This window comes from Heptranchias perlo, chromosome 23, assembly GCF_035084215.1.
Source record: "Heptranchias perlo isolate sHepPer1 chromosome 23, sHepPer1.hap1, whole genome shotgun sequence".
Lineage (NCBI taxonomy): Eukaryota > Metazoa > Chordata > Chondrichthyes > Hexanchiformes > Hexanchidae > Heptranchias > Heptranchias perlo.
This window is the reverse complement of record NC_090347.1, coordinates 35229434-35249552: the sequence shown is the minus strand read 5'-3', so window position 1 is coordinate 35249552 and position 20119 is coordinate 35229434. Positions and strand designations below refer to the sequence as shown.

The window sequence follows — 20119 nt, the reverse complement described above, 5'->3', positions numbered from 1 at the left end:
CAACATTTCAACAAGGTGTCATTTATTATATGGAAAACATTCAGGTTTTAGCAGCTACAGCCTTTCAATGAAAAAAAATTGCTTTTACGGTCTGAATGTTTTAATAACTGTCAATTTAACTAGAGAGGACATATATCACAACTTGCACAATATTCAAAGCAACATACACAAAGTGTTAAATAGGAATCATGTTGCTGCAAATGCAACTTGTTCAAATTCATCTTAGGGTACTTTCACATGAAAACATCTTGGGTCACAAACCATGTCTTTTCTTCAAGTTAGATCAAGCACAACGGTCGACACTGCTTTTATGGAAAATTATGAAACCCCTTATACAGTACATTTGTAGAATTTCAAAATATTATATACAGAGAAACTGCGCTATTGCAACAATGTTACTGGTTTATGAAACCCAATTCAATTTTTAAGATATGCAAATAGCATCCATGCTTTACAGTTGTGAACGGACATGTTAGTATCATCCCAATATACATTGATTGACAAAATGCTCCAAAGCAATTTTTCTATAAACTGTTAATTGTGTGTACTATACTTTAATGGTGTTTGCATTATAAAAAAAAGCATAGAATAGCAGCAGAGTTAGATCCTCCATTGCTAAGCTAACAAACATTGTGCACGGGATTGGAATTTCATCTGTTGAGGGCATTCGGAATATATTTCACCTACATACAGAGATGCAAATCTTACTGGTTTCCATTAGTGAGGTCTAAAACAGCACAACTAGCATTTCCAAGAGAACCTTTGCTTTCTATACCCTGTTTGCATTGTCCTTTGTAAGCCATAGCACTTTGTTGTTGGTTCAGTGCAGTTTCCAAAGCACAAAAGGAACATACAAGTGGTTTGCCTCTTCTTAAAGTGGGCTAAACTGATTTCTGTCAGCTCACTCCTTCTTGAGGATCCAGGGAGCGGTGTGGCTGCAGTAAACCACTGAATGATTTCTCCATGCGCCAACTTTCCAGTCAGAACCATGTCCTTACACTTAAATTGGTGTCCCAGGAGAACAGGTTCCAAAAACTGTTTTCTCCCATTTATCTTATTTGGTGCCACTCCAAATCCAGGTCCACTGGAATCCATTTTTTTTTAAATGGAGAACTTGCATTTCATAAAGAATACAAATCATTGCTCCATTCAATTGGTCTCCATTCAAATTTTAATCAATTTTAGTGGTCATTTTGATAGGGCCTCTGAATTGACACAAAGCCAATTTTGTGTGTCTGTGGGTTTGATCGTGATAAGAAATAACATCACAAACATACAGATGCATGAAACCAGCTTTATGCATTTAGCAGGTCAGAATAGGAGTTGCAAAACCCATGAAAACCTGGGTTTTGTGATGCCTTTGGAGCTTGGATCATTCACTTTTGTGATTGCTTTGGCAGTAGAAAAACTTCTGTCATCAACAGCACTATCAAGGACAGCACTTTTATAGTGGGAAAACCATGCCTTGAGAGTTGCCTCAGTGCATGTTGTTCCATTAATACCAAATTCATTTGCTAGTTTATGGATGGAATCTTTTTAGGACTGTTTTAATGGGCCATCATAATGTAATGATGGGTGATATCATTACGGTGGTGTACAGACCTGCACTGATGTAGTTTAGAATGGGGTCAGTTCAAATGAGTTTATGAATCCTGAAAATCACTTTTGAGTGATGTTAAGTAGAACCAGATTCATCCCTAATCACTTGCTCATGACTTCCATGAACTGATGGATAAGCTTCTGGAATCCAGAAGGAGATGAAACTTTTTACAAGCCAACATGGGCATAAACTCATATATCCAACCAAAAAAAAACACAGTAAAACTGCCTCAAAACACAAATGATTAGTGCATAACAACTCAATTACTTATGAGATTCGTCAGACAGAGAAGAACTGAGCAAAAGCTGTTTCATTGATCTGACTGGAAAGATGGAGGGGGAGTCAAGTGAATAGGGGAGAAAATGAAAGGGTGGTCCCAGGCACCTCAAAGCAGTACCTCAAAACAGGCGACAGTCACAGCAGCCTAAGAGTAGGCTGTACACTTATCTCCTCAGGTGCAAGGTCGAGTGGACAGAGAAGAGTTACAGGAACAAGGCAGGGGAAATTTACCCAGGAAATGATCCAATTATACAAAAAGAAGTTCTAAAAATCACTTTAGTGAAATAGACTCCAGCCAAAACGGTGGGGGAGGGGAGGGTTAACTATCTGCAGAAGGTTAATTTAGAACTTCAATACTTGATGAACCCCAGTTCTGTCACTAGGAGAATTTAATTTGGGCGTCTTTACCTCATCGAGGGTCCTTCGAAAATCCTTTCCTTTGGAATTCTACCTGTTGAAGGTCAACGGGATCCAGACAGTCTGAAATTAGAATTCTAGTCTCATTCAACCTTTGCTCCTTCCAAAAATCATGATAATAAAAATTACCAAAACAAATAATTCCTAGGAGATTATGAACTACCACCAAACTTTTAGTCTTCACTATCTATTTTGCAGTTATTAAAAGACCTTACAACTGTTCCAACCTTTGCCTTTTTACCCAGACTAGTCTGGTTCCAAGGTAAAACAATCTTCAATTGTGGTCAAGTTTTAGAAATATTGTTTGGCTAGCTCATGGATGGAGAGGGGAAATTTAAAGAGTCAGAATTCTGCTCAGTAACCAAAGTAACAACAAGTTTTCATGTGAAAGTGCCCGGCTTGATCTAGGGACAACCACATTGCACTGTTTGTTGGAATGTAAGGAGTGTGGGGGAAGGACGTTAGAATCAATGACAGCCGAAGCACTCTTTATATATACATGCTTAGCATGCAAGAGAAAGCTTTTCCACCATTGCTGGTGAACAGGCAGTTTGATCCGCAAGAAAACTCCTACTAGCACAAAAAACAAACCGCTTAAAGTTGACACAGATGGCTAAATATTTAAACATTTTTTTTGTTTCATGTACACAAAAGGCACTGTGTTATGAGCTTGTACTGTAACTTTCATTGCACTTCAATTCCGTGACACAATCCGTCCATCTGAAGACCAGCAACATCTAACTGCTCAGTCAATGCCTGTGGGGAAAAAATAGTATTGCCTCTAAGGGCTTGCTCTCTATAATTCCATGTCCACAGGCCGGATATGGCCTGTCTTGTGTTCTTTTACCCATAATTCTCTGTCCTTGGTGGGGTCAACCTTCTGGAGTAGCTGGTCCACTGGTTCAATAGTCTAGAAATGAGAGAAAGAAACATATTAAACACTGCTTGGATTTCAACTTTCATTACAAAATAGGAATAATTCTACATAGTTTTTAATTGAAAAATCTAGGTGAAGGGCCAAGTCCCATGATGCAGAACTTAAGAGGTCCATTGCTGCATCATCCAGGTCCACCTTAGCCTATTTTTGCCTTTGTTGTTCACCTGGAACATGGCCAAGGTTGAAAAGAGTAGGAATGTTGAAAAAAATTAAGAGTGAAGATGAGATAAATCTAGAGGTTTTGGCTAGGTAATGGCAAGCTTGTGTTTTGAAAAGCTTATAGATTGTTGGAGGAAAGGAAAGCGAGGAAGGTAAGGAGTTCCACAGATTTGTGGCTACAGGAAAGGAAGAGTTAGAATAGATGCGATGGGTATTAATTTTGACACAGTGATGCTGTAGGGAGGAGGGAAAGTGTGTAGGACAGGGCATTTGGAGGTAGATGTAGATGTTTCATGCACAAAAATAATGTCCATCCTTGAATCCATTCAGAAGCAAATGATTGCACAGTATACACACATATATAATAGTGGATAAGTAACATGCCAATGCACAATTTACAATATTGAACAAAATTAAGTTAATTTGTCCTTTACTGTACCTTTTGTGCCCTTGGTAAAATATACAAAAATAGCATTGTATCAATCTTGAACAAATTTATAAATACTTTTCTTCTCTATTAATCATGTAATCAATAACTTTATTCATGCCTCAATGTACCTTAAATGGAATTGAGCATGAAATGCTTTAAATGATCATTAAATCATTCTAACCTTGTTGCTTTTGCATAATAAAGTAGTGAATTTCCACCCTGCCAAAGGGAAAGAAGTGAGTTGAATGGTTATATCAGTCGTACTTAAATGACCACGAAGCTCCCCCAGTTCATGGTGTCCCCTAAACTTATTGCTTGTAACTAATTTATAACCTACATAACTCTGCACTTTGTTAAGAACTGAATGTACATCCTATTTCTACTTTATTCATTAAGCTACATCTACCATTGAAGAACGTAAGTCATCCAACCATGACATTACAGAACATTTGGATCTTTTGTGAAAGCTTTTCATGCCAGATGCAATTAGACTCTGCTTGCTGTGACACAAGATGCTGATCCTTTAAGTAACTGTATACAGATCTTCCTCTCTGTCTACATTGATCGTTTTTCATTATTCTAATATCTGAGTGAGCAAAGGCTCAAAAAGTTACATTATTTGTAGCCTGTAGGCTGAGTTTTTCTTCAAAACATTATAGTTTGTTTTGCCACCCCATTTAAACAACACTTTTATTATAAACTATGAACAGTGTAGGGAGAACTTCCCTGATAATGATCGTCAAGTCAGTGGCTCTGCTGCCCGTATCCTAACTCGCACTAAGACCCATTCACTCATCAACCCTGTGCTCGCTGACCTACATTGGCTCCTGGTCCAGAAATGCCTCAATTTTAAAATTCTTATCCTTGTTTTCAAATCGCTCAATGGCCTTGCCCTTCCCTATCTCTGTAAACCTTCTCCAGCCCTACAACCCTCCAAGATCTCTGCCCTCCTCCAATTCTTGCCTCTTGCGCATTCCTGATATTAATGATCATAGAAATTTACGGCACCGAAGGAGGCTATTCAGCCCATCATGTCTCTGCTGACCGAAAAAAAGAGTGATTCAGCCTAATCCCACTTCCCAGCTCTTGGTCCATAGCTTTGTAGGTTATGCTTCAAGTTCACATCAAAGCACCTTTTAAATGTGATGAGGGTTTCTGCCTCTACCACCCTTCCAGGCAGTGAGTTCCAGACCCTTACCACCCTCTGGGTGAAAAATTCTTTCCTCAGCTCCCCTCTAATCCTTCTACCAATTACTTTAAATCTATGCCCCCTGGTTATTGACCCTTCTGCTAAGGGCAATAGGTCCTTCCTATCCATTCTATCTAGGACCCTCATGATTTTATACACCTTAATTAAATCTCCCCTCAGCCTCCTCTGTTCTAAAGAAAACAACCCCAGCCCTGTCCAATCTTTCCTCATAGCGAAAATTCTCCAGTCCTGGCAACATCCTCGTAAATCTCCTCTGTAACCTCTCTAGTGCAATCACATCTTTCCTGTAATGTGGTGACCAGAACTGTACACAGTACCCTAGCTGTGGTCTAACAAGTGTTTTATACAGTTCCAGCATAACCTCCCTGCTCTATACTCTGTGCCTCGGCTAATAAAGGAAAGTATCCCATATGCCTTCGTAACCACTTGTTCTGCTACCTTCAGGGATCTGTGGACATGCACTCCAAGGTCCCTCACTTCATCTACACCTCTCAGTATCCTCCCATTTATTGTTCATTCCCTTGCCTTGTTTGCCCTCCCCAAATGCATTACCTCATATTTCTCCGGATGAAATTCCATTTGCCACTTTTCTACCCACCTGACCAGTCCATTGATATCATCCTGCAGTCTACAGCTTTCCTCCTCACTATCAACCACACGGCCAATTTTTGTATCATCTGAAAACCTCCTAATAGATTTAAGTCTAAATCGTTGATATATACCACAGAGAGCAAGGGACCTAGTACTGAGCCCTGTGGAACCCCACTGGAAACAGCCTTCCAGTCACAAAAATACCTGTCGACCATTACCCTTTGCTTCCTGCCACTGAGCCAATTTTTGATCCAACTTGCTACTGTCTGTTGGATCCCATGGGCTTTTACTTTTCTGACCAGTCTGCCGTGTGGGACCTTGTCAAAAGCCTTGACTACATCAAACATGCTATCCTCACGACCCTTCTTGTTACCTCCTCAAAAAATCAAGTCAGACATGACCTTCCCTTAACAAATCCATGCTGACTGTCCTTGATTAATCCGATACTTTCTAAATGACAATTAATATTTCCAATAATTTGCCCACCACTGAGGTTAGACTGACTGGCCTGTAATTACTTGGTCTATCCCTTTCTCCCTTTTTAAACAATGGCACAACATTAGCAGTCCTCCAGCACCATGCTGTAGCCAGAGAGGATTGGAAAACGATGGTCAGAACATCTGTTATTTCTTCCCTTGCTTCTCTTAACAGCCTGGGATACATTTCATTCCGGCCTGGCGATTTATCTACCTTCAAAGATGCTAATCCCCTTAATATTTCCTCCCTTATTATGTTTATCTCATCCAATATTTCACACTCCTCCTCAACTACAATGTCTGCATTGTCCCCCTCTTTTGTAAAGACACAAGCAAAGTATTCATTAAGAACCATACCCACATCTTCCACCTCCACACATAGATTAACTTTTTAGTCTCTAATAGGCCCTACTCTTTCCTTAGCTTTCCTCTTGCTCTTTATGTATTTATTAAACATCTTTGGGTTTTCCTTGATTTTACTTGCCAATATTCTTTCATGCCCTCGCTTTGCTTTTCTAATTTCCTTTTTAGTCTCACCTCTGCACTTTTTATACTCCTCTACGTTACATGCAGAATTGAGCTCTCGGTATTGGATATAAGCTTCCCTTTTTTGCCTTATCCTACCCTGTATGTTCCTTGACATCCAGGGGGCTCTAGATTTTGGAGTGCCACCCTTTTTCTTTGTGGAAACATATTTGCTCTGAACCCTCACTATCTCCTCCTTGAATGCCTCCCACTGTTCTGACACTGATTTACTTTCAAGGAACCATTGGCAGCGTGCCTTCAGCTACCTAGGCCCTAAGCTCAGGAATTCCCTCCCCAAACTCTCCACCTCTCTCCTCCTGTAAGAAGCTCCTTTAAACCTAGCTCTTCGACAAAGCTTTTGGTCACTTGTCCTAATAGCTCCTTATGTGGCTCAATGTCAAATTTTGTTTGATAATCGCTCCTGTGAAGTGCCTTGGGATATTTTACTACGTTAAAGGCGCTATATAAATGTAAGTTGTTGTTGTTAAATAACTGATCTCTATGTTTTAACTTAATGGCTATGCCAACATCGTCACGTCAATTCGAAGAAACAGATGCTGCTTCACTTGCATGAACTTACTGGAACAAGCCTGACTAACTCAGAGCTGCAAGAAATAAATTGGACTGGAAGTCTACTTAATTGGAACAATAGGATCTCACAGTAAGATATATGCTTAGCATTTAATGAGTTAATGTCCAAACACTCAAAGGGATTCTCACATCACAATAACCCCAGTGTCTGGCAGCAGTAGACTGGGTAGAAGCATTGAGACATTTGGCAATCTATCTAGGAGGCGGGGTGTAATTTTTTTTTTAGAAAACGCTATAATTCCATAAACACTTAAACAAGGACAACAGGAAGTTTTTCTACTGCTTAGGGACGGGATATACGACCTGTGCCAAGTTCTATCTCTCAGCTTAACCCATATTTTCACTAAGTGCCTATGAGCAGATAAAATTGTGCTTAAACGACCATAAAAAGTCCAAAAAGACCCCTGGGAAAATGTCATCACTTAAAGGGAAGTGGTCACATATTCAATCTGGTTAGCTTTTACTGCTCAAATTGCATTAAAAAAAGGAGCCTTTTCAAATCCTGTAAGGGGGGAGGGGAGAGGTTGGCTGACAAATGCAGAGTAAAAGCAAACACAACCTGTAGATAGTCAGTCTGTGGGCAAGTGATGGAGCAATGCAACACCTGTTTGATGGATGATGAAGTGGACATTCTGTGAGGAGGGTTTTCAGATGACAATAGTGCACTATGCCTGGCAGGAGCCACTATGCCTGACAATATTGCAAGACTTGGAACCGTGTACGGGAGATGACAGTACACTTTAAGGAATATGAAAAGTTTGTCATCGTTTTGTATTTTCACGTTTTTTTCCTTAGAGAATAGTGTGAAGTAGTGGAAGGATTTGCAGGCTGATTAACAGTCTGGCAGGCCACGGCATGAATGCATCTTCCAAGGCCATAACAATCTTTTGTACCAGCCAATAGGTTGGTTAGTCCTATATGGTGAGAAGATTGGGATCCCACAACCCACACAATGAAGGGGGCCACCCCCTCCACCACTGGATGCCAATCCTGAATTCATAGATGGAGCTCTGGCCTCCACTCACTGGGACTGTATGGAGCGGGGCTTCAATAGGCAACTTCTGACTCAGAGGCAGGAGTGCCGCCACTCGCTTGCACCATATGACAAGGTAATATGGAGCAAGCGAAGCTCCATACATTACACAGAAGGTCCAAGATTGCATGCCATGAGGTGTTGACCATTCACTACTCACCTACGTCAAGCCCTCACTAAAACTTGCAGCTCTTTCAATGAACCTCATGCATACCCATACTTCAGCAGGTCACATGTTGAAACTGCATCCGAATTGAAAGCCTTAATATACTCACATCCTCCGGTGCTTCGCTCATCAAACCATTGTAAAAAAAATTATAATCACTTACTAAGAATCAGAATGGCCTGCAGAATGGGCACATGTCTGTCCTTACATTTGTGTCCTTCTATATAGAATATATCTCTGCTTGTACTACAAGACAACACGTAATATAAGGAACACACTCAAACTGGAGAAGCGTTCAGAAATACTTGAGTAACTTAAAAGGAGGCCACCCTTGACAACCTGACATACAAGAGCATAAAAGGAATAAGGGTGAAGTAGTGAACCTCACCCAAGCTAATGCCATCCTGCTCTCATATCTTGTCTTCTCATACACTCCCACGCAAGCATACGCATAACCACACAAATATCTCACACAGTACCTAGTAATGTTGTGCCTTGTAGCTACTATAGTTGTTCCATAGTTTTCATTGTAGACCTGGAAGAGCTGCCAACTAGCCCTGCCAGTGGCCCAGAATAAAGCACACAGCACCTTGCGTCATCACTCACCGAAATTAATAAGTACCAGCACAGCTACAAACATCCTGGGGTAAGTGAGTCGAGGAGGCAGCAATGGATGAGGCAGAGTACACATAGGTGAAGAGAAGCACATGGCAGTGACAGGAAAGAATGGGAACACACTGGCTGGATGAGCACATGGCTGCCATCAATGGCCCCCTGTACTTACTGAAATGTGGTGAAATTGGGCCATGTCAGGGTCCTGTTGCTCCCCACTGGGAAAGGAGGTGGAAGTGTTAGTGCTGATTACTGTATCAGTTGCCTGTAGCACCACGTGTGGGGCTAGCACATTGGTTTATTCAGCTTGCTAAGCTGGAATGTGAGGATAGTCCTTCTCTGTGCCCTCTTTTCTTCTGTTCTGTTTCACATCCTGTAGATGCTTCACTTACAGTCAGTTCTCAGGTGACTTAGTGTAAAATAATGAGCTTTTTTGGGGGATATTTAACAAAATCACTTGCTGTTATGAGTAAATTAAAATTATTCCCCCCAAATTATTCCAAAACTTACACTTTTAATAAAAATTTCAGAAATATATTTTAAAATCTCTAGTAAACACAGCACAGAAACTGCCCACTCGGCCCAACTGGTCTATGCCGGCATTTATGCTCCCCACAAGCCTCCTCCCTCCCTACTTCATCTAACTCCATCAGTTTACCCTTCTACTCCTTTCTTCCATGTGCTTATCTAGCTTCCTCCTAAATGCATCTTTGCGATTTGCCTCAACTATTCCTTGTGGTAGTACATTCCACATTCTTACCACTCCTTGGTTCAAGAAGTTTCTCCTAAATTCCCTATTGGATTTATTAGTGACTATCTTATATTTATGACCTCTAGTTTTGGACCACAAATAGAAACATTTTCTTTATGTCTACCCTATCAAACCCTTTCATTATCTTAAAGACCTCCAACAGGTCATCCCTCAACCTTCTTTTTTCTCAAGAAAAGAGCCCCAGCCTGTTCAGCCTTTCCTGACAAATATATCCTCCCAGTTCTGGTATCATCCTTGTGAATCTTTTTTGCACCTTCTCCCATGCCTCTTATATATTTTTTTTATAATATGGAGACTAGAACTGTGCACTGAACTCCAAGTGTGGTCTAACCAAGGTCCAATACAAGTTTAACGTAACTTCCCTGCTTTTCAATTCTATCCCTCTAGAAATGAACCCCAGTACTTGGTTTGCCTTTTCTTTATGGCCTTATTAACCTGCGTCACTACTTTTAGTGATTTGTGCATCTGTACCCCGAGATCCCTTTGCTCCTCTATCCTATTTAGACTCTTATAATCCAAGCAGTATGTCGCCTCCTTATTCTTCCTACCAAAATGCACCACCTCACACTTATCTATATTGAAATTCATTTGCCAATTACATGCCCATTCTACAACTTTATTAATGTCTTCCTGTATTTTGACGCAGGCCTTTTGAAATCCAAATATATTACATCTACTACATTTCCCCTGTCTACTCTTTGTCACTTCTTCAAAGAATTCAATAAGGTTGGTCAAGCATGACTTTCCCTTCTAAAATCCATGCTGACCATTCTATTATATTTTTGTTTTCTAGATGTCTTTCTATTACATCTTTGAGTAAAGATTCCATGATCTTCACTACCACCGACATTAAGCTGATTGGTCTATAGTTCCCTGTACTTGTTCTTTCGCCCTTTTTAAATATAGGAATCACATCAGCTGTTTGCCAGTCCCCTGGCACTATTCCCTTTTCTAATGAATTTTTATATATGTGTAATAGTGCCTCTGCTATCTCTTCCCTAACTTCTTTTAATCCATCTGGACCAGGGGTTTTATCCTCTCTAAGTATGATTACATTATCAATTATCTCCCCCCTTTCTATCTTTTTTGATCTCTTCTAATCTCATGCCAACCATGTTAGTCTCCCTGGTAAATACGGAGGCAAAGTAACTGTTCAATATTTATCCCATTTCACTGTCATTACTGTGAGTTTATCTTGTGTATCCCTTAGTGGCCCTATCCCTATCATGATTTTTCTTTTGTTATTTATGTATCTATGGAATACTTTACTATTTCCTTTTATATTCCTTGATAATTTAATTTTGTAGTTCCTCTTTACTTTCCTCATTATTTTTTTGACTTCTTTCCTAACCTCTTTGTATTCCCTTTTGTCATCCTCTCCTTTATTGTCTCTGTACTTAGAGAATGCCTTTTTCTTTAGTTTCAATTTTACCCTTATCTCTTTATTCATTCATCGTGTTTTATTATTTGCTAGTTTGTTCTTTAGAGGAATATATTTCTCCCGAACTCTATTGATTGCCATTTTGAATATTACCCACTGCTGTTCTTTCTCTCTGTCAATTTATTTTTCCAGTTTACCTCTTCTAGTTCCATTCGCTTCCCCTCAAAATTTGCTTTTTACCAATCTATTACTTTGGTCTTTTTCTTACTTATGCCTTTCTCAATCTTTATTTTAAATCTTATTATGTTATGATCACTGTTGCCTACATGTTCCCCTATGCTTACTTCTCTAATCTGCTCTGGTTCATTTCCCATTACTAGATCCAGCAGTGATTCCTCTCTTGTTGGGCTTCTCAGATACTGGGGAAGAATGGAGTCCTGCACATTGTAAAAACTCCATTCCCCTTTCCCTACCTCTTGTTGCCAGTTTATTTGGGGGGTAGTTGAAATCTCCCATGATTATTATTCGATGTTTTTTTTAAAACTCAGTTCATAGATTTGCCTACATATTTCTTTCTCCACTTCCCTTCCTCTATTAGGTGGTCTGTAGAATATATCCATTAACGTGATCAATCCCTTCATATCCTTTGTCTCAATCCATATGGATTCTGTTTCTATCTTATTACTTATGTCCCTTTTTTCTATTGCCATTATGTTGTCTCTAATTAGTGTAGTTAACCCCCCCCCCCAATTCCTTCCTTATCCTGTCTAAATATGTTATATCCTGCAATATTTAACTGCCAGTCCTGCTCTATATGTAGCCATGTTTCAGTTATCCCTGCAACATCTGGCTCCTCGCTGCAAATTATTGCCTCCAGTTCCCTTGTTTTGATTTGGATGCTGTGCACATTGCTTTACTGGCAATTTAATTTGTTTTATTAATTGTTCCCCTCACTTTATTTTTTTTAACCAGTCATTTTGTACTTATGTTCTATAACAGTATTTGCTCCCTGACCATTTATGTTACCCTTATTCCTTACCTTGGTCTGACCTTTACTCTCATCTCCTATTTCTTTTATCTTATTTTCACCAGATCCCTCCCCCCCCCCCCCCTCTTTCTAGTTTAAAGTCCTATTCATTCTTTCCGCTAGGACACTAGTCCCATTCCGGTTCAGGTGCAGCCCGTACCAGCAGTACTGCTCCTTCCTGTCCCAATACTGGTGCCAGTGTCCCATGAAATGGAAGCCCTCCTTCCCACACCACTCTTTGAACCATGCATTCACCTTCCTGATCTGTCTATCCCTATGCCAATTGGGATTACTACCCGAGCCACGTCCTAAGATTACCACCCGTGAGGTCCTGTTTTCTAATTTAACTTCTAATTTTTAACTTCTCATATTCTCTTAGCAGGACCTCCTCCCTTTTCTTTGTCATTGATACCAACACAGACTACGACAACTGGATCTTCCCCTTCCCTTTCCAAGTTCCTCCGAGATATCCTTTATCCTTGCACCAGGTAGGCAATACCCTCCTAGATTCTAGATCGCAACTGCGGAGCACGCTATCTACCCCCCCTAATTATCTAAACCCTTATGTCTTCAACCTTTCTATTCTGCTCCTCTCCCCTCCCCCAACCACTGGACTGCCTCCTGCTCCATGGTTAGCATTCTGGCTGTCCACCGCACAACCTACATCCTTATCCTCACAGATAGCAAATACATTGATCTTATTCAACAGGTACAATGTCTGTGGGACCTCCTTCTCTACCTCCCCTCGGTTCCCCTTACCCTGATGACTAACAGTCACACTTTCCCCTTCCTGTACCTGTCCTTCCCTCTGAGGTGTGACTGCACTCTGGAGAAAACTATCTAAAATTTTGTCACCCTCCCTTATGTATCAGAGAGTCTCTAACTTGCACTCCAGCTCAAGAAGTTTCCCATATACTTGGAGCTTCCCTTAGGCCCATTGAAGATGGACTGTGAAGACAAAGAGGACAATGCTGGTATAAAAGGTTGGACTTTGCACCAGATGTTCATTGAAATATTTTTGCATGAATTCTGGAGTCTTAATGAGGCAACAGCACAAAATAGGACAAGTAATTTTGACTCCGGGCGATAGTGTAAAACGCGTGGTGTCGAATCAGCTGCCCTTGAAGTCTATGGAAACGAAAATTGGGAGAGACGTATAATGGGCGGCCGATCCACTACCGCCCAAAGTGAAAATGACCTCCAATGTGTGATGTGTTCTAGTGGCCACAAACTTCCAATCCTCCTTAGATATGGGGATGGTGCCGGAAGACTGGAGGATTGCAAATGTTACACACCTGTTCAAAAAAGGGGAGAGGGATAAACGCAGCAATTATAGGCCAGTCAGCCTAATGTCAGCAGTGGGAACTTTTAGAGACAATAATCCGGGACAAAGTAAATCGGCACTTGGAAAAGTATGGACTAATAAATGAAAGCATGGATTTGTTAAAGGAAAATTGTGTTTGACTAACTTGATTGATCCTTTGATGAAGTAATAGAGAGGGTTGATAAGGATAGTGATGTGTATATGGACTTTCAAAAGGCATTTGATAAAGTACCACATAATAGACTTATTAGCAAAATTGAAGCCCATGGGATTAATGGGACAGTGGGAGTGGATGCAAGATTGGCTAGGGGACAGAAAGCAGAGAGTAGTGAATGTTGTTTTTCAGACTGGAGGTGTTTGGACAGAGATGTTTCCCAGGGGTCAGTATTAGGACCACTGCTCTTTTTGATATGTATTAATGACCTGGACTTGGGTATAGGGGGTAGAATTTCAAAGTTTGCAGATGATATAAAACTCAGAAATGTAGTAAACAATGTGGAGGATAGTAACAGACTTCAGGAGGACATAGACAGACTGGTGAAATGGGCAGACACATGGCAGATGAAATTTAACACAGAGAAGTGTGAAGTGATTCATTATGATAGGAAGAATGAGGAGAGGCAATATAAACTAAATGGTATAATTTTAAAGGGGGAGCATGAACAGAGAGACCTGGGGGTGCACATACACAAATCTTTGAAGGTGGCAGGACAAGTTGAGAAGGCTGTTAAAAAAGCATATGGGATCCTGGGCTTTATTAATAGAGGCATAGAGTACAAAAGCAAGGAAGTTATGCTAAACCTTTATAAAACACTGGTCTGGCCTTAGCTGGAGCATTGTGTTCAATTCTGGGCACTACACTTTAGGAAGGATGTCAAGGCCTTAGAGAGGGTGCAGAAGAGATTTACTAGAATGGTGCCAGGGATGAGGGACTTCAGTTATGTGGAGAGACTGGAGAAGCTGGGGTTGTTCTTCTTAGAACAGAGAAGGTTAAGGGGGGATTTAATAGAGGAGTTCAAAAGCATTAATGGCTTTGATGGAGTAAAGAAGGAGAAACCGTTTCCAGTGGCAGAAGGGTTGGTAAGCAGAGGACACCGGTTTAAGGTGATCAGCAAAAGAGCCAGAAGCGACATAAGGAAACATTTTTTTTACGCAGCGAGTTGTAATGATCTGGAATGCACTGCCTGAAAGGATGGTGGAAGCAGACTCAATAGTAACTTTCAAAAGGGAATTGGCAAATACTTGACAGGAAAACATTTACAGAGCTATGGGGACCGAGCAGGGGAATGGGACTAATTGGATAACTCTTTCAAAGAGCCGGCATTGGCACGATGGGCCGAATGGCCTCCTCCTGTGCTGTACCTACTATGATATGATAGTGCACAAAAGGCAGCTGATCGGAATGGACAGGCGGAGGAAATCGGGTGCAAACCAGCCTGAGAGCTACTCATCCAATTTTCTGATCCCCCTGCACCTGTCCAGTGCAGCCAATGGAGCCAGTTGGAAAACTTACCCTGTGACGTACAGAGTATCAAATTTTTTTTTGCACGCTATAATCCTATTTTCAGCTCCATCTAAGTTTTGCTCTCAACTGAAGAATTTCACACGTTTGAAATAAACAGACCCTAATGTAGTGATCACCTGCTGCACTTCAGTAAGTTTGGCAGCTGCAAAGGGAAAATCAAAATGCCTCAACACTCGAACAGCAAAGTAGTTTCTGAAAGCTGACACCCAATTGGTAACGGCCAGATATAGATCTAATATCTATCTGTGTGGGATTGACTCCAGAGACTAAATTAAATTACTACAAACATCTTGAACATGTGTAAATGTTAGGTATTTGCAAAACATGCAATATAAATCACGGTGAGCTCCTTGTAACAACATGGCATAAGGGGCGTTCACTGCATTTAACTTGACCACTGCTGAAAAGGCAGTTGACCAGATCTTACTAACCTTTCCGAAAGTGTCATCGAGAAAATAAACAGAACAGCTCTGTAACCTTGATAATTAATTAAGAAAGCCAATGTCTGATTTATTGACCAGATGTAGATCAGATGTCAATAAGACATCGGGCCTATGCAGCCTTTATTTCCAAAACCTTTTTATCATTGATTAGCCAGCCACCAGCAGTCAAACAAGAGCAGTCTCAACATTCTGTCATTGTAAAGAGCGGTGTTATTTACATTGTCTACCTCAAGTGCACACTTGTTTTGGATTCCTGCCACAACATTAAAAAGATGCGTTGCTATTGGAAACAGCATGGGCTCTGCCAATATCAGACCAGCAACAAGCTATTTAATATCCAGCTACTCTATTACTGATGAGATAATTAAAGATGGCAACAAATTGAACCAAGCAGACAACTTCAAGCAATGCGAATCTGTACCATTTAAAAATGAATGCTTTAAACACTACAAAAAATGAAAGATGTGAGGGAGGGTTAATTTTGATAGTTTTGAAAGAGACACTGGGGGAAATCAGCAAGAAAAAGTTTGTGATCTTTTAAAAGATCACATTCAAATAAGGTTGTCCTGGGTGACTGGAAGCAGATAGTGTGGGCAAAGAATGGCAGAGATGTTTGAGGAAGTGGACAATTGAGGGGTACCAGTTATTGGAGCTGGACTGCAGGGTCTTTTCCAGTCTTGTACTTTCCCACGTTTATATGGTGCCAACACATCTTAAAACTGTGGGAAATAACATTGCAATAAAACTTTTCCTAGAAATGTGGCCCCATTTTAAGCTTCCCAAACAATTGTAGACCAACGGCAGCAGTTAGTTTTGGTGACTGTTGTCCAGTGGTTCAATAGAAGGAGATTTTTCTTACACTTTGGTTGAACATGTCTGTCTCATGGCGAAGCTGTGTGTATTGACAGAGGTGTTGGCGAATCATCTCGATCCTTTCAACCTCCAGCCTCTCAAGCTCCTGGAAGGTCAAAAATGAGCAGAAATATTAGTGACACGAGCTTCCTTAATACATTCAAGTTTCTGTTGACTTTTTATAATTTAACTCGGCCCCCGTCTATTTCAGCAACTGGTTTCACCCAAAACTTTGAATTTGCCTTTAATAAAGGGAAATTATCCTACATGTTCCATTCTTTCAGGGCTCCGAACCAGACCATGCATTATAATCCAGCCAAAATGTAGCCAGGCCTAATAGGAACTTCAAATGCAGAGTTAGCCATCAATTAGTGAATTAGGGTTATTACATAGAATTTAAAGCACAGAAACAAGCCATTCAGCCCAAATGGTCAATGCCAGTGTTTTTATGCTCCACACGAGCCTCCTCCCACCCTATTTCACCTAACCCTATCAACATATCCTTCTATTCCTTTCTCCCTTGTGTCCTTATCTAGCTTCCCTTTAAATGCATCTATGCTATTTGCCTCAACTACTCCCTGTGGTAGCGAGTTCCACATTCTAACCACACTCTGGGTAAAGAAGTTATTGGAGTCGGCATTAGACTGTGGGACATCTATTGCCTGTTGGTGTTCAGTATAATATTATCAATTCATTTAATGCTCCTAGCAACTCTCAAGAGTTAATCCATGAGATCCCTGTCCTTGATATAGCTGTATCTGTTCAATGCAACCTGTTCTTAGGTGATCTCATATATTCATTTAGAAAAGCCATGGAAAAGGGTCATGTGAGCATAGTGGGGTGAGTCAGCTGCTGCCCATTTCTCCTCGTGAGGAAATGTCACCCCAGTACCACAGCTGAGGTCAGTAACTCACGGGGGTTTAGGGGTCATGGGCCTGAACCCATTTCTTATCTGGGTTGCCACATTTTGCTGAACAGTGGGCAATTTTGAAGGTAGAGTGAGGGTAGAATCATGGCTCGAGTCCTGATGTTTTCTTTGCTGCTGATGAAAATTCATTGAAAACTTTACCAACCTTGTTTAGTGACACATGGGAAAAATTGCCTTCTGGACAAAATTTTAAGGGGGTAATTTTAACGTAACTCACCCGACGGCTAACTGACGGGATCAGGCTGGTCGCCTGTTTTAAATCGCCACTGAAGTCAAGGGGGGGATACAATCTGATGGGGTATAAAATGGGTGGTCAACCTGATCCCATCAATTTCCCGCCAGGAGGGTGGGATAAAATTAACCCCTTAATGCCTGGTTTACATCTGAGAAATTTCCAAACAACCTACTCAAAAAACAGATTGACCAGTTAAAACCAGAGAGTTGGTATCCCTATCACTGCATGGCACTCTGTTGTGTTTACAACAATGCATCTTCTATGCATTTGCCATTTTCTTTACTCAGATGCTAGAGAAGGCTATTTCCAGATTTTGGTGGATATTTGCAGACAATCTATTCCTACAGCTAGGAATAAATAACAGATTCTGCTGGATGCAAAGCCACTTTTTACATACTGGCAGAACAATGCTGTTCCTGAAAGGCCTGTCTGGCACATCCTCGTGTTAAAGGGTAGTGCGTTAGCAAGTACAAAAAGATAAACACGGGTTTAATTTATTACTGTTGTAGCATTTCCAGCTACTGCAGGACCTGCTTTGCGAGTTCACCGCTTTCCTAACAGGAAACAGATGTGAAACACACACCGTTAGCTGCTCTCCTGAACACGCCAAAACAGGAACTGATAAAACACGTTTCATTTAATGCGACCACTAGCTTGTAACCCAAAAATTCCTGTGTATTATCCATGAATCACTCATGACCATCAAACACCTGTGATGCACTGGTGGAAAACTGACAGCTCGAGCTGGATGCAACAAAAGAAGTTGGCCACATTGCAGAAGAATACTGTGCACGTGATATTATTGGATCTGTGCACCACAGTCTTAAAATGCATTGGAAAGAAAGAAACTGCATTTATATAGAACCTGTCACGACCTCGGGACATCCCAAAGCGCTTTACAGCCAATGAAGTACTTTCTGAAGCATAGTCACTGTTGTAATGTAGGAAACACAGCAGCCAATTTTCACACAACATGGTCCCACAAACAGCAATGACATAATGACCAGATAATCTGGGTTTTTTTTTAAGAAAGGTGATGTTGATTGAGAGATAAATATTGACCAGAATACTGCCAAGAACTCCCCTGCTCTTCTTTGAAATAGTGGCCACACGGCCTATTACATCCACCTGAAAGGACAGACAGGGCCTCAGTTTAAGGTCTTATTCAAAAGACGTGCCAACAGTGCAGTACTCCCTCAGTATTGCACTGATTGATTACAGTAGGAAGCCTTGTCCAATTCCAACAGTTTTTGCTCAGGTGTTAGCACTTTAGGCTTTAGGTTTGTGAATGCTCTGAAGAAAACACATTGAGCAACATCCTTTACACTGAATCATTCAATAAATAACACATGATCTGATTACATACCATGAGACACAGGTTCAAATGAAGGAGTTAGGAATAAGAAGGGAAGTCAGGTGGAAATTTTTCACCCAAAGAGCAACAGACCTCTGGAATAAGTTGCCAAGGAGGCCGTTGAAGCGGGGTGAAGTAACAATTAGCATTTCTGAAGAGAAGGGTTGAGAGATATTCTAAAGAGATGGTTGGATCAACTTGTTGAGTCAAATGGCCTTGACCATTTGTGTTATACGAGGTAAGTTTTCAGTTCTTTGTGCGTTGCAGCACAGATCTTTTAATCACCTCCAATTGTTGTTCTGACAATTATTGTTGTTTTATCCACAGGCCACAAAATAAGTTTGCTGTGGAAGTTACACCTCACCACCATGTAACTACCACTTTGTAGTGACCTCACCTCATCCAGGGCAACCTGTGGGCCAGCACCCGGGCCTATACTGTACTTTCAGTACCCAATATCCACAGATTTTGGCCCAAGTACAAAAAGTCAGTAGTTCAAGAGATAGTGGAAACACACAGCCACAACACCAATTAATTGCCAAAGGAGAGGTTTGCTATGAAGACTGCCTTGTATTACATAAAGGCCCAGAACAATATCTGCTGCTGCAATCTTCTATCACATCTCATACGTAATGTTTGGACTTGATTATGTTTAATTGCATTACTTGTTTAACTGAATTGCTTGTTGCAGTACAGTCAAAGTTGTTTTAACGTTGGGTTTAGTGGTGCGTTAGTGCCTCTGGCTCCCAACATGGGGGCTTTGTTCAGCCAGTAGCAACCTCAAATCAGCCTTGTTGGACTTGCTGTGGCTGGTGGCCAGGAAGACTTGGAAAAAAATGGATCATCTTGTCCACTGCCCTCAGTGAAATCTGGCAAGTTAACTGTGAGGTCACTACAGGCCGTACGAAACCCATGTGTCGGGAGCTCCAGGGCATCATTAAAAGCAGCTCAACTCACAGTAGAAGAAAGGTTTAATTAGCAGCTACTTCATATGGAAGTCCTAGTAAACTAAAGGTAAAGGATTCAAGTCAAGGAACTCAGGGGAGGGATCAAGGTAGATTGCATCCTAACTCACTAGCAGCAAGTCATTGAGATATTCCCCCAGTGGCATAAGTCATATTCCACAGGGATGCATAAAGTTGCCTGTTGATACCCACAGACCCAAAATTTCTGCTTGCCTCATTTGGCAGAACTCTTGCCTCAGAACCAATAGGTTGGTTCAAGCCCTGTTCCAGGACTTGGACACGTAATG

The 20119-nt window shown here is 40.9% G+C and overlaps 1 protein-coding gene across 3 annotated transcripts in view; it reads right to left on the bottom strand.

The window, feature by feature from the left end:
- Nucleotides 1-20119, bottom strand: part of gas7b (growth arrest-specific 7b) — a 367980-nt gene continuing 347861 nt past the window's right edge. For all 3 annotated transcript variants that reach the window (XM_068004339.1, XM_068004338.1, XM_068004340.1), the window contains exons 13-14: nt 16358-16456; nt 1-3206 (exon numbers count right to left, since the gene is read on the bottom strand). In XM_068004339.1, the coding sequence (XP_067860440.1) occupies nt 3093-3206; nt 16358-16456 (213 nt within the window). In that variant the 3' untranslated portion in view covers nt 1-3092. The remainder of the gene's footprint in view (nt 3207-16357; nt 16457-20119) is intronic.